Below are 15,740 nucleotides of genomic sequence, written 5' to 3'. Positions count from 1 at the left end.
TCTTACAAGTAATTAGGAAGATTGGATCCTAACTACAGTATATTACTACCTCAAATAGGACATTGTATGTGGTCATGGTGATTAAACTTGTCTGAAGCATCAGCCTTTCAGCCAACAAAGAGAACAATCCATGTCCAAGCATGACTTCAGCTTTTCTCCTAAAATAGCACAGAAAGATAAAATAAACTTATGTGTTCAACTTGCTTTAGGGGACAAAAAAGTTTCAAAAGTTTGCCTCAAGAAATATGAAATTTAAAAAAAAACATCTTTTTCTTTTTTGCTCTCCCAGTCTTTCATTTTTGGTTAAGAAAAAAAGCAAGGATTCAAATTCTGAAAGAACAAGTCATCCCCTGAAGTCAGACAGGAGACAGCTAGCTTTCATCCATAAATGCAGTCCACCCACCCTGGGCCCTAAAAGCTGAAATACACCTTAGGAATTTCTTGGTAACTACTATGGAAAGGGCATCTTTGTTCTCATTTCATTCAAAAATATAACCATGGACAGCGATCTCAGTAGTTATCTACTATTGTAGGCAGCTAGAGACATACTAAATCTAGTCCTCAGTAAGTAACACAGGGTCCAAATCTTACCAGTCTAATCCCTGCTACCAATTTCAGCAGAATTATGGAAAAAGACCTTTTTAAAAAAACAGACAGCCATACCACAACAAACTATTAAATGACCTTGGTTAGGAAGTGATAATGCCTGGACACGAGTTGCCAATAACAAGTAATTCCACCACATCAGAAATGTATTAATGACAAACAAATTGAAGAGTACTTGAAGAATAGTAGCTTCAATTCAATGAAGCATATTTAGTGATTAACCTCCAATATGGCTTTTTTTACTTTACATACAAACATGCATGTATATATACAGGCCAAATAACATATACACAAAACAATATATGTCACATATGTGTCACAACCTACCTTTTTTCCTTTCTTTTTTTGGAGGGGGGGATTGTTTCAAGACCTAAACCAGTACTTACTTTGGAGCCAGATGCTTTAGGAAATATCCCATCACTTTTAGAGCCTGCACCCTGATGCCTTCACTTTGTGATGCTAAAAGCTTGTAGACAACCCTAAACGAAGAGAACACAAGGCTTCCTAAAATAACTGAAATACATCGCAATTTTTGGACAAATTAACTCAGTTAACTGCAAATAAATTCATATATGATCCTGCTTTAAAAGAATGACTAACACTACAAAAACCAGCATGACGTTTCTGTTAGCATCACAATAGTTCGTGATTTCTCATTTTATAATTACATATAGAGATTTTTAGTCAAATTTAAATTCTTCCCAAATGTCAATACATAAAACATGCTATGAAAGGCTGCTACAATCCCTATATTGAGAACTGTCTTAATCTGGTATTTTATCCAGGAAACTCAATGTTGTTTTGGTATAAATGTGGCTGGACAGGAACTGCCATGTATGGAGTGGAATTTATTACTAGCACTACTATTTGACATCTGTGCACACTGTTGCTCCCTCGGAAGGGAGAGAGGAAGACACCAAGTCAGAAGGCATTCTTCTTATTTCACCTCCAATAGTTTCTGCTCTTCACCTCCATATAATTGTGCTTTACACTCTGTTACAATTCTCCACTAAGAAGGTTTAAAATAAAGCCGAAAAGACAGATGGGCATGTCTGTAGCAAAATACTAGACTTGACTAGCTGAGAGATTCTTGAAGTTTTACCAAGGAAGAAAATGGGTGTAACCAACACAGCAAGGAAAGTGTCAATGTAGCTGATAAAAGTCTAGTAAATTAATAAATAACTGAAAGTACAGTCTTACAGTGGGAAGTGTCCAGTAACATTAAATGTATTTTACATTATCAATTCAATCTGTAGCACTGCACAGATCTCATCATGTGTACCCATGCCTGCCACTCCCCAGCATAAAAAGAAATCGCACTAGTATTTAATCTTAGCTCCTCGAAAGTTTATTTGCATTTATTCTTTCATGAAATATAGCTTATTTATACAGTGAAAAAAAATCTAACATTGGTCTCCTGTCAACAGAAAGAATAACAAATTGAAGTTTTTGATCTTTGTTAATCTCCCATTAAAAGTAAGACATCAAAATGTATTTAGCAATTGCATCTAACTTCACTCATTGCTTACTTTTTAGACATTAAAGTGCTTATGTCCATATCACGATCTGATTTTTGCTGGGCTGTGGTTCACAGTATTGGACAGACCTTTGAATATGTGAAATATAATTCAGCTTATACCTAATGTGAACTACTAAGCTCTCTCTGGAAAAAAGAAATTAATTTCCTAATGCTCCATGAAATGAAGCTGGAACTTCAGAGAAGGCGCGGTGCTCAGCCTGTACTGTGAATATCTGCTGAGAAAAATTTTTAAGAAATTTATATCACTTTATTAGGATTTAAAAAAAAAGGTAAGAATTTAATTTCAGTTATTCTTGAATCTTTAAAAAATGTCCCATGTTACAATAGCACATTTTAGATCAGCCAATTGTAAAGAGTTTCAAGGAATGACTTAAGTTTTTACTCCTTATCTATACATAACTGAGTATGCATCACTAGTTACACTCTCCTTCACTTTCAAATACCAAAAATATTACCTATCTAAACTAAGAAAAAAACAAACCCAGAAACAAAACAGTTCCATGCTACAATTTAAGTGAAAACCTAGAAGTGATTAAAACATAGTTATCTGTAACAAAAAAAACCTATCTTGGAGAAAGCTACAGCCAAAGCAACTAAAGAATCAAACAAATGAGCAAGGCATCTTACAATGTTCATTCAAGCAATATAATCCATTTTACTGCTTGTCTTGACAGAACAGTATGAAGGTTACCTAACTGCATAGGGAAAAAATATATTTCCTTACCCTATTTATTTAGTAAATTTGTTACTTCTTAAATTTAAATTATTAAAAAACTCTAAATGTTTACACAGCTTTGCAAAATTATTTTTAAATTTCAAGAATATGGTGTTTTAATTGCAAAAAGTAGATGTATCAATATGAATACAAACAACCTGTTAAGAGACCAGAGACAATACAAGAGCAAAAATTGTAACAAGACAGGAAAACAAAAGTGATTTCTCACTCTGGACTCACTATTCATACTGACTTGCCCACATACTAGTTAATAAAAAAGAAAGTGCCTACTGCCAGTTGTTAAATAAAAACAAACATATTGCACTGGAGACTCAACATGACATTCAAAGACTGTATTATTTAGAGGTTTTATTAGTTTCCCATAGCATAATACATTATCATACAATTGAAGTCAAAGCTGAAGAAAATAGGTAAAAAAAGTCAGCCTAACACTAAAAAGGGAGAAAACAATTATGAACACGCCTGAATGTCGTCTCTTGAGAAAGAGCAACTGAAAAAAAATATATGTATAAATAGGGGTTAACCAATAGGTGCAACAAAATGCATGAAATGAGACTCTGCCTTTACACAGTGAGAGAATTACTACTCCACATACCCTTCTAGGAATAGTTCTTATATTTGTTTGCCTATTCCAGTTCCTCCCCCACTATGTCGAGGCATGTTCATTTTAGATTAGAAAAGTCCCATAATTGGACCACCCTCTGAGAGCCACAACACAAAATCAAGAGTCATAACTAGGTCTTTTCCCAGATGATCTTCTCTTGTGCTTTTACTGTCACTAAAACTTGCAACTTTCCCTATTTTCACAGTGGTGTTAAACCATACTTAGCTGTTTGTTAGCAAAAAGAGACTGTGAGCAATCCATATCACAAAGCACTAAATTTAAACAAAGGATTTCTTCTGCAAAATACCAGTAATGCTTTACATGTAAAAAAAAAAAAAAAAGGGGGGGGGGGGGAGGAGGGGAAAATAAAGAAGATCAGAAGAAATCTGAACCAATTTTTGTCAGCCCACTTTCAGTTCTAAAACATATGCAAGAATAGGGGACTAAGGACTAAGTGCTAGTAGATGAAGACTTAACATCAATGCACAGACTAACTCAAATTGATCACTACCTGCTTAAGTGTGACTGACAGCTTGAAAACATTAAAAAAAACCCACCTCATTGATAATAAATCCAACATCACCTCTTGTCAAAAGAACACCTGGACACAAACTCTCCAAGATGAGCAGTCTAAGACTGCAACACATACACTGAGAAGAACTTTTCAGATTTCATGGGAATTCAAGAAAGCAGCAATACAGTCAAAATACTATTTTCTTTTGCCCACTTACAAAATTCAAACTTACTGTAATCCATTCCTCTGATCGAAAGCAGGGATCATCGAACTGGGATGCTCTGACATCAGAGCAACAAGCAACTGCAAGACATCCATTAGATTGTCATCCTGTTAAATGAAAGTTACAAATTTGAATTAAAAATGCATATTGCTAGAACACTGGCAAAAAGAACCCCTAGAAAACATTTCAAAATCATCTGGAGAGTAACAGTAAACTAAGGACCAAATCAATTAGTTCAGAATCGAAAGATGCATAGAAATGAAAGGCCTATGTTACTTCATTCCACACACATGCTCATCTGTTTGCATGTATGCTTCCTGTTCTTTTACTATACAGGAGCAGCACAGGAACTGCTGCATGGTTTCAGGGGCACAAGGTGGTGTTTAATGCAAAATCTCTTCTAATAAATGTCCACCCAAGGAAAAAAATACCATCACCTGCCACAGACAGCATTTAAAATGGGTAATTCAAGCTGCACAGTAAAGCCTTCCATACTATTTGTCTAAAGCACTCTAAGCTACCATTTATTAATTTGTCCCAAGTTAATTATAACTAAAAATCACCTATGGAGTAGGAATGAAACTGTCTTTTCCCATTCTTTTTTTCTTTAAATAAGCTTTCATTTCAATACCACAAAGACAGACAAACCAAAATACACTACCATTTCTAACAATGTGAACAAAAATATTCTGATTCTTTCTCTATTAGAAAACCAGTTTTACACCCCCTGAACAACTGTATTCAACTGATATTATTATAGGCACAATCACTGATACACGAGCTCTATGAGAAGGTTGAATTTTACTCTTATTTGTTGATGTTTTTCAGACTTTAGAAACCTGTGGGATTCAGACTTCATGGATCTTTTAGACTTGACCATGCAAACTCCTAGGATTGTTAAAATATCACCTCCTCATCTGAAAGCTACACAAAGCTTATGCTATTTTGGTTTACTCATACATGTTACCAAGATTCTTATTTTTCACATTGCCATATGAAATAGAACGATTTAAATTGCTTGTCCATGGTACTACCAAGTAGTAGTAACCAGCACAGAGAATAAAAGGAAAATATAGATGGTAAACAAAAGAAGAAAAAAAATCCATACTGCTTGAAATGAAGTTCAATTAATTCCTTATTTTACCCATTTCAAGCACCCTTACAGAGATGTGATCAGTAAGATTTATGTCCCCATTTCCTTTGTCTTTGATGTTGCATCTGGCATAAAGTGCCTTTTCCTGGTGCTAAAATATGAAGATGCAGATGTATCAGTGGTAACCAACGTTTTCTCCCAATTAAGTTTATATACTTCTCTTAGATGCCATTAACATATATCTTTATTTTTAATGCATGTTTTCAACTTTATTGCTTTATTTAAGAAGCAAAATAAAAAGAGAAAAACAAAAAAAATATTACTTAGGCAGCTTAAAACAAGGTTTGGTCTTTTTTTTTTTTAAGTCAGTCTCACCATCTGTTTTTCTGCTTGGTAAATCAGTTTGCTGAGCAACATAAGAAAGCATTTTGACTTACTGGCTTAATGAACTTCAATCTAACATTGAACATAGTGCTTAAATCACTGCAGGAATATTGGCAGTTCAGCACACTACACTGGAGTTGGACAATCTTTGCTACTTCCTCTGCAGAGCCATCTTGTGGCATAAAGAAGGTAATATTTGAGAATATTTCACTATTTGGTGGTCACAAACAGTAGTAGCATTACACTGCTCCTCCCACACACACCCCAAATTAAAGATTACCTCATGTATAGTGAGCAGATAATTGAGGATTGCCTGCAATTCATCTTCTTTTATTCCATAGTCCTTTAGAAAAAAATAAATCAGGTTACTAACAATCATCCTTCAAGTACAAAAGTACTGCTTCCAAAAGAGCATTATTACAAGCAGTGGTTACATACAGAGCAAGTCCGACATGACAAATTTGTTTTCACCTTGTACCATAATAGCTTCATAGTTAAAAGACAGCTTTTTCCCCTACCCAAAATATATCTGCTGATGATTATAGAAGTGCTTTGAGACAACTCCAAAACAGGCATAAAAATCAGCTAGATAGTAACAGAGTACATGAAATTGTTAGAATAACATATTAATTGATAAAGACAATTTCAATGAGAGCTTCCTACCAATACAAGAACTACATTAAAGTGGCAAAGAGGATTTAAAAGTAGACCTGGGTGTTTAATTATAAGCTTGTTAGGCATGCCTACAGATGAGTTTGCTTCTTATTTTCCAGTACAGAATCCTATCTTCAGTTGCTATCAACTTTGCAGAAATTTAAATCATTTATGGCATCTATGTCAGGAACAGGCCTTGAGGTCTTTTTGATGAAAATCTAATAAAAACAAACAGTTTCTAAGAGGGTGAGGATAGGAAAAAGCAGGCTTCTTCATTTCTAGGGCTTTTATTTATTTTTTAGAGTTTGATGGCTAAATTGTCCCTGATTTTTTTAAATTGGATGTTCTGCAATTAAAGTAAGAGTACAAGAGTCAAGAGCAGAACTTTTCTGCTAGTTACTACTCCACATTAACTGCTGTGGCTAAGGGTAGGAGCACGGATACCACACTAGTCCCTTAGGCAGCACATGGAAGAGGGGAAAAGGGAGCCAGATTCAAACACTGAGAAGTCAGCCTACAAAAACAAGAGATGAAGGGAGGTCAAAGCTTACAATAGGAAAGGGTTAAGAAGAGTCTGTAAGTAGTAGAACTGCTGAATTTCAATATTCCTCTAACAGTTGTGACACTTATTGACAGGGTCTTTCTTATCCTCCTCTGTCCCACTTGCCCAAAGCATTTAATGTCAAAGTTTGCTCTTAAATCTAAGCATTTTTGATGCAGGTGATATTGCTCTTGTCCAGAAAAAAACAAACAAACAAACAAACAAAAAAGTCACAAAAAAAACCACAATGAAATAAAATACTTATTTTCCCAGTAGTAAACATTTCGAAGTTAATGATTTAACTGCTTCACTTTAAGAGGAAAACCACATCTTTAGCACTGTTGTCTGTGGCAAGAGCCACAACAAAAAGATGAACTTGACATGGAATTTCTATTTATTTGCTTACAAAATGCAATATTGTTAGAAAAAAAGGTATATTTAAGAACATTTCTTTACGAAAGGAAACTTAGATATTCTATCATGACTTAAAGTTATCCTACCTTCATCACCAGCTGTTTAATAAACATCAACAAGAATGCTCGCAGAGATAAAATCTCTTTTTGAGTAGGCCGTGGCCCATCTACAAAAGAGGGAAAGTAGATAAATGAAATAGAAATAAATAGTTCTTATTGGACTAGTATGCATTTTCACAAAAAGAAAAGTAAAATGCATTTCTGGATGAAGAGGGCACAATTCTAAGTAAAGTTATCTTTCCCCACTACAAAACAGTAATGTGTTTCTTCACTGTTTATTAGCAAAATGACCAACCAGTGAGGTTCTACTAAAGCTCTTATTAAAGAGTTTCCTAAACCCCTCTAAATTCTTTTCATTATTTTAACACTTCCTTGCAGTGCCTATGAACCAACTTCATGCAAGAAATAAAATGCATATGAGAACTTTATGTCAGAATTTCCAGATTTCAAATTTTTGCAGTTTACAATTGTTTTTAAAGTTCTGCTAAAGCTCAAAGGAAGAGCTACACACCATTATTACACACTAGCTACATACACAACAACAATCTATCTTACAATGCCATGACTGATCTTGTGAGACCTCACCTGGAGTATTGTGTGCAGTTCTGGTGCCCTCAACATAAAAAGGGCATGAAACTGTTAGAACAAGTCCAGAGGAGGCCCACGAGGATGATCAGGGGACTGGAGCACCTCCCGTACGAAGACAGACTGAGAAAGTTGGGCCTGTTCAGCCTGGAGAAGGCTGCGTGGAGACCTCATAGCAGCCTTTCAGTAACTGAAGGGGGTATAGGGATGCTGGGGAGGGACTCTTCATTAGGGACTGTAGTGATAGGACAGGGGTAACGGGCTGAAACTTAAACAGCAGAGGTTTAGATTGGATATAAGGAAGAAATTCTTTACCGTAAGGGTGGTGAGGCACTGGAATGGGTTGCCCAGGGAGGTAGTGAATGCTCCATCCCTGGCAGTGTTCAAGGCCATGTTGGACAGAGCCTTGGGTGGCATGGTTTAGTGTGAGGTGTCCCTACCCATGGCAGGGGGGTTGGAACTAGATGATCTTAAGGTCCTTTCCAACCCTAACTATTCTATGATTCTATGACTTCATTTGTTAACTCAAAGCCAAAAGGGCTTGCTTCTGCCATTCCTGTGTGAAACGCTTTCACAGGAACATTTTAAATGCTGAAACACTGAGTAATTCCCTAGAGAGGCAAGGTTAACAAAACAGGTGCAATGAAATGTCAAAGCCAAGTAAAAACTTCCATATAGAAAGCAAATGAACTGTTGCAAATACATTTCTGGGGACAGCTTTTATGTTTGCTCTTAACTTCATAGTTCTTATAGTCTTTATCGTCACTGGAAAGCAAATCAACTAGCAAAAGATCATACAGCCTGCTTTACACAGTATAGGCCCACAGGCATATTTAGTTTAAGAATTGTTATTTTCGATACAGACCAGCCTAGTCAAAATAAGCCATTACACTGTATTAGTAAGACCAGCCTAACACATACTCTTTCTTCAAGCTCAATATATCAGTTTAGAAACTAATAAAGTAAATTCATATCTTCACTAAAAAGAAAGGAGAAAACACACATGTATTGCTCCTTACAGAATGCAAAATACAACAGAACAATCTTTGCAACAGCAAGGGTTGGTCATTTTGGGAAGCTGACAGCAGGAAGTCAGACGCACTTAAGGAGTTCTCATTCTCAGTGCATCTAGCTCTCTTTCGTCATCTGCTTCTTTCTCTGAAATTCCAGAACCCTTCTTCATTGCCAGAATGAGTAGAGATCTAAGTTATTCTCCCCTTGCCAAGGCTGTCTGCCCAAACCCATAAACCACAAAACTACAATTAGAAGAGTTGTAAAGTCATACTTCCAAACATCATTAATTCCCTTACCTGTGCCAGTTCCATCTGCATGTGCTTATGTTATGCTGGAACACATTTCACTTCTAGTTCCTTTTAGAGTACTGGAATTATTAGTCAAGCAGCTACTCCCTTTGCTTCTTTCTTAGAATCAGTACTCTTGTCCTATGTTCTGTGTCAATGACAAGTACTAAGCACCTGTTCTAAGTTTCTCATTACTTCTTTCACCATGAGCTTGCTGTCTGGATTAAGCACACTTATTAAGCAGTTTTCCAACAAGTTCAGCTAGCTACACCTGTCATATAAACTCAGTATGCCCTGTTTTCAGCTATCCTGCTATCATCAACAGATATTAAAAGCAATTAAAGACTGTCCAGTACTTGAATAAGCTCTGTAAAGAGACCACATTCTCAGGCACAACTCTACACTTCCCAAACCCTATCAGTTCTGTAACCAGTTTTATTTAGTATTAATACACATAGGTCTTTGATGACAGGGAATATGATTTCTGAAGAAAGTTTCCATTACACTGGGAAAATAAGCTTAAAAAAAAAACAAACCCCAAAAAACCCTGTGGACAAAGGCACAGTGCTTGAACAGTTACAATGAACCCACCCCATTAAAATAAAATTCTTTCTGGAACAATTAGGGTTCTGTTCTATATACTATATACAACATTTTCTTTAAAACAAAGGTCCACTTGTGAGATGAGAAATGCATACATACCTATGCCTTTAGGAGTTATACCACTGCGATCCTGGGGATTCACTACCCAGTAATAATACTTTAGGGTATGCATGACTAGAAGAACTGTCCCAACTCGCCGGACTGCACCATATATGTTAACAGTGCCAATGAACTCAGTAGACAGGTACGTGTACAGGATCAGCTGAACCTGCAACACCCAATCAGGAGAATGAAAATCATTACAGCAAAAAATGCACCGTATCAGACAACTGCATTCTTAAATTTCATCTATGAAAATGTCTTAAACAAATACATTTTCTCTACATAGCTCCATCACAAAGTTCTTAAAACCTTCACAAACTGATAAAAACTTTAATTTTCTTTCTAGAATGCTGTTGGCTTTTTTAGCTGGTCCATGCTCACAGGAGCAAGAAAGCATAGTATTCACACAGCTGCAAATGGCTGAGATTGGAAGGCACCTCTGGAGATCATCTAGTCCAACCTCCCTGTTAAGAATAGGGTCACACAGGAAGTAGAAAGGTGCATATTATTTATAGGTTCAAGTATTCATTATAGGCTTGATTATTTACGTATATTCCAAATTTCTTCTGAGAAATTATGACTTGAATAATACCTAAAATTTAATTTAGCTGTAGCAAACAAACGTTTTATAATGACTTCAACAGTAGCAGTTACTGCTCTCTCAGTTTTGGAAATGCTAAACAAACCCTTATGGATGGGATCAGAAAAATCTGGCAAAAAGGTTTCAAGTTGAAGCAACTGGTAAGTTCCCATCAAAACTGTTCACTCTCAGAGAACACAGATTCACCAAGCAAAAATACTCTGCAGCACATGCATCAATTTAAATGAAGACTTCAAATCTGAAACCCAGAATAATTTATCTTAAAAATTGATGGTTTTTTTTGCTAACTAACCCATCCAAAACTCCTTTTCAGTTTACAACACTGACTGGGTCAAGGACTCCAGAAGTCACTGCCAACTCTGCTCTGGAGAATACTGCAGGTTTCCAAAGTCCTAAAACCTTGTGAGTCTGCAAAATTGGACAGGTACATGCCAAAAAGCAGAACCTGAAATCAGTTCCTGTATGGTACTTGCTGAGGAGCCAGGACCTACAATGCTTGGACAGTCCAAGCTTATTCTCAACACTCCCAAATCACTACATGCCAAGATACTTTATATATAAGGATGAGCAATTTTACCTGTGCTGGAATATGAATCCATATTGCAGGATTAAGGAGAATATGATCACACAGCTGCTTCAGCAAGGGCACCCCATTCTGCAAGTTGCTCAGGTATTTTGAAAAGGCAAGGCAAAGATCTAGTACAGCTCGGGTAACATGGGCTTTGGAAGACTGTAAAAGAGGATGTGCTTAAGGAAGAGCTCTGCAACAGGCTAGGAAAAATATTTCTCTCAAAACAATTCAACAACAATGTAAGACATGAAGAAAAAATTTCTCTACCTTTTCTAAGCTATAACCTATCACAAGGAAGCCCTTACAGGAAAGCATCTGTTCTTGCATAGCAATTGAGTTCTTCAACAACTCCATGATGAAAGCCAATAAAGTAGAACTGAAAAACATAACATTTTAGTAAAGAAAAATGTTTTAAAGAGTTACAATGAGACAGAAAGTATTTCCAAATTAACACTTCCATCACACAGTCCAGGAATACATTTAATGTGTTATATAAATGCTCAGATGAGCATTTTTAAAACAAAAAGCAAGACTACATGTTGAAAGCTCCAACTTCTTGCTTTTAATTAATACACTTCTAACAGAATTCTGGATTCTGATACAACCATGCAATAGCAAAATTCTTCTAAAAATACATTCTTGCAGAAAGGCAACAGTTAAGTGTGTCCTGTCTGCTTTGTATTTCATTTGCAAACTTTGGCAAGATTAGTAACAAATGCCATTCCACTTCCCACTGCTTTCAGACAAGCAGATATTGGAAATATTTTTCTAAACAGAGCTTTAGTATTGATTCAAGCTAATTCAACTCTGTGCTGCTGCCAGAAGGAATGTTGGTGCCCTCCTCCTCCCCCCAGTGGCTATGAATCAAGACCTTAACCAGCTGAAAACCCCTCTGATTTAATTCACAGCTGAATCCAATCTCTGATTCATCACATAAATGCCCAAGTCTGAGCCAGTTCAGGAGAGGCCCAGGAATGCACAAATGGGCTGAAGGAACACTGTGACCACCCCTTCATAGCAGCACTATGGATGCAGATCATCTTTAAACAGTCATGAAACTGTTTTGCAATGAAACAGAGCAAACTACACCAGAATTCTAAAAAGCAAACACTTTGCTATTAATACTGTTCTTTAACTTAGGAGCTCCACCAGTTTCTCTGTATAGATGTTCCAAAGTTGAACTGAGCTGAAATGAAGCTGAAATCAGAGGAAAAGCCTGGCAGCAACACTGAGTAACAGTTATCTTCCAAAAAAGTCTGAAGGCTTCCCCAGTACATTTTCTCCATGACAGGAGTGAGCTCAAGAGAACTGTCTGTAAATGTTACACAAAAAAATAATTGTGAAGTAGAAAATATGCGTACATATTTATTCTGTGTGAACTTTCACAGAAAATTTGGTACAAGTAAGCGCAATACTTTGAAGTCCTGCCTGTAACAAGGTCACCTTCTTGTTGTTAGACATAACTCATTGTTGCACAAGATAATTAAAACTACTACACTTAATAAAGCAAGAGGTAATTTTCTTAAACAAAGAACAGAACACAGTAAGTACATGCACTCACCAAATAGTTGTGTCAATGTGGTCCGATGAGTATTGCCTATAGTCTAACTGTGCAAAGAGAGGGAAAAGTACCTGCACACCTCCAATGGAGTGCAGGGCACTTTGGATAGAATGTGTTAAGACTGCTTTCACATCCTGACAAAGAAGAAATAAGAAATGTTGTAATCTCCTTCAAGAACTGCTAAAAAAATCATTATAAACACTTTGAAATTCCTTCAGTACAAGTCTTGAATTATTACCAAATGCAAAGAAACAGCAAGTAGTAAACTGGCTGCCACAGCCTCACTAAATGACCAGGCCAGCTGACCTACTGCTTTAGATGCAGTCTACAGTGTAAACATTCAGATGAATATACAGGAAGTGGCTTGCAATTTCTAAACCAAGTATTTAATAACAGACAAACTGTAAAACAGAACACATGAAAAGCTTCTAGAAAAAAAAAAGATTATGAGGTTCAAAGCATAGGGAAGAAAAGGGTAGCACATCAGGAGAGCAAAGGATGGAGATAGGTAGTATCGCTAGAGCCGTGAACATATGTTTGAAATGACAAAGGGTTTTTTTCTTCAAGTTAACACAGTCTTTGTAATAATTACTTTTTTTTTTTAAGTTATAGCTTCGATAGAATCAACTTTTTTCTTAGGATTCTTGTGTGTCCATATTAATTGAAGAAACAGGGAAGGTAGCACCAGGGACAACCCAAAAAAACTCAAGCTATCGGCAGTTCTGTCTTCTCCAAGTACCTATCAAATTTGATTTTTAGGATTTCAAACAGAAATCATTTGTATCCCCCAAATCCATGAAAATGTTAATATACCTGCAGCATGAGGGCATGTGGTGAATGAACAAAAATAGACGGGTTATCCTTAGGAGACGACTCTAGACATAGTTGTGCATCTGTAGCCCTTGGATTGTACATAAAAGCAATAGCACTGGATAGTTTGCCATCATACAGCAACAATTTGTGATGTTCAGCAAGGAAGAGATCACTTTCTGCCTTGAATTTGAATGTTCCCTGGATTGGGGAGCAGGGTTGAGGAAGGAAAAAAAGGAAAAAAAAAACAGATTATACATATATACATTGAGAGTACAGTTCAGAACACAGCTATTGCCAAAAAATGACTAAAACATTGCCTCTTCAATCTAGCAATATCTTGAGAAGAAAGGGTCTCTTAAGAACATTGACTCAAAGTCAATCCTACAGAAATAAAACTGCAATATTTTTCTTTTTGACCCCTGAAGAGCGACATTGCCAAAATAGTGGGTAATGTAAAAGGAACACATGAGCTAGGAAACAGAATGACAGTCAGCAATGTTCACTCAGAAGGAACTAATAATTGAGGAGCAGACAGAATAGGAACCATCTTTCTAGCGTATGTTTGTACAGCTGCTAGCGAATAGCAGTCTTCAATTAGCACCCCTCAGGCTATGACAAAACAAACAATAAATCACTGCAACAAAACTAATCCTCAGCGCTAATGTCACACATGTAAAAAAAACCTGTCTAGCACAATCATCTATAAAGCTACATGTCTAAAACAAATACATCATACTTGATTTCCAGTTTTCAGCCTTAATGAAAAAGTGATTCTCCCTCTCACAACGACCAACAGGAAAATTTTGAGAAGTAAACAAGAACACAATATTTTAACAAGAAAATAAATAACTGAATTAATGCTTACTTGTAGCCTGTGAGGCGATACATAGGTTTATAGAAGAAACATGGAAGAGTTTAATAAGAATATTATACACTACGAACATTTTTAGGACGCAGAGGTGCCGCAACATTCTTAAAACCCAACATAAAGAGTCTTATCAGAATTAACTTTGGAAACTTTAAAGTCAATTCTAAGATACCTTATATCCCAGACCAAGCTGATAGATGGCAAAGATCTGAGCAGCATTGAGAGCCTCACTAAAAAGGTAAACAGATGTCATTTGCCCACAAAACACTCGATTGGCATCTGCTGTTTCTGAAGAACCCAGGAAACATTTGTCAAATGTCTGAAAACGAAACAGAACCAAGCAGCAGAGTTTAACCTATGCTACACAAGCAAATTATGCTAAGACTATGCATATTTTCAGGGAATATTATTTTTACACAAAACAAGCATTTGAGGATCTCAGCAGAAAAATTCTAAGCTGAGATGTATAAAAGCAGAATCTATGCCTCTACCAAACAATTGCTAATTTAATATCAACAGATTTTTAAAATGCATAAAACAGGGGAGGTTTATTAAAAGAATGGCAAAGGGTATCTATTTAATGCATCAAGATGATCAACTACAGAGATACAGGGATCACTTACATCACTGGTGTTGACAAACCATGTTATTTCTCCATAAGATGCCAGCTCCCCATTCACATAACATCGAAGTTCACTGTTCTTCCAGCGGTTATAGATGTGCACTATAGTAACCATATACCACTAATGATAAGAAAACAATTGATATAACTATACAGACACTTAAGCATCAAAGTGGGGCACAGGAGAATAAATTCAACTATTTATCTGAATTAAATTAGAATTGAAAGATTTATTTTAAGTAGAAAAGATTGAGTCATTGGTGAGTTTTCTCACATAGTTAGGTCAAAGGATAATACACCACTTTTTCAACAAAAGGTAGACACAGAAGCTTAAGGGATATTTATAGCATAGAACTTAAAAAAATCTTCATGGCAATGCTGAACCTAATTTACACTGAAACCACTGTGTAAATAATTTCTAAGTTGGATTACTCTTAGCATGATGGACTACTGCAAATGTTGTCATTCCAAAGAGCAAGGATGGCTCCAGACTCCAGACTTTCAAAGACTGTGCATGTCAAATGATCACAAACAGAATCCATATTTACAGCAGGGGATTACTGATAAGAAATTCCTGAGGAGGCCTGTTCTCCCACAAAACCTTTACACCAGTTGCTCCAGAAACATTAGCAGAATATCTAATTGAAAAAGGAAACATTTCCAGCATAGCATAATACTACTTAATAGGCAAGCTAGCCTTGAACATCAGTGATAAAAATAAACTCATATTTTAATGATTAAATTT

General features: G+C 36.1%; 1 protein-coding gene across 3 annotated transcripts in view; it reads right to left on the bottom strand.

Moving 5' to 3' along the window:
- LRBA (LPS responsive beige-like anchor protein) overlaps window positions 1-15,740 on the bottom strand; it is a 395,364-nt gene that overhangs the window by 332,745 nt on the left and 46,879 nt on the right. For all 3 annotated transcript variants that reach the window (XM_031046772.2, XM_031046774.2, XM_031046773.2), the window contains exons 7-18: window positions 14,997-15,116; window positions 14,546-14,692; window positions 13,506-13,703; window positions 12,693-12,826; window positions 11,399-11,507; window positions 11,138-11,290; window positions 9,957-10,125; window positions 7,396-7,475; window positions 5,981-6,043; window positions 4,233-4,330; window positions 993-1,085; window positions 50-158 (exon numbers count right to left, since the gene is read on the bottom strand). In XM_031046772.2, coding sequence (XP_030902632.2) covers window positions 50-158; window positions 993-1,085; window positions 4,233-4,330; window positions 5,981-6,043; window positions 7,396-7,475; window positions 9,957-10,125; window positions 11,138-11,290; window positions 11,399-11,507; window positions 12,693-12,826; window positions 13,506-13,703; window positions 14,546-14,692; window positions 14,997-15,116 — 1,473 coding nt within the window. The remainder of the gene's footprint in view (window positions 1-49; window positions 159-992; window positions 1,086-4,232; window positions 4,331-5,980; window positions 6,044-7,395; window positions 7,476-9,956; window positions 10,126-11,137; window positions 11,291-11,398; window positions 11,508-12,692; window positions 12,827-13,505; window positions 13,704-14,545; window positions 14,693-14,996; window positions 15,117-15,740) is intronic.

Source organism: Melopsittacus undulatus, chromosome 7 (genome assembly GCF_012275295.1).
Source record: "Melopsittacus undulatus isolate bMelUnd1 chromosome 7, bMelUnd1.mat.Z, whole genome shotgun sequence".
Classification (NCBI taxonomy): Eukaryota; Metazoa; Chordata; class Aves; order Psittaciformes; family Psittaculidae; genus Melopsittacus; species Melopsittacus undulatus.
Note: the sequence above shows the minus strand (reverse complement) of the source record. Positions and strands in the feature narration are given on the sequence as shown.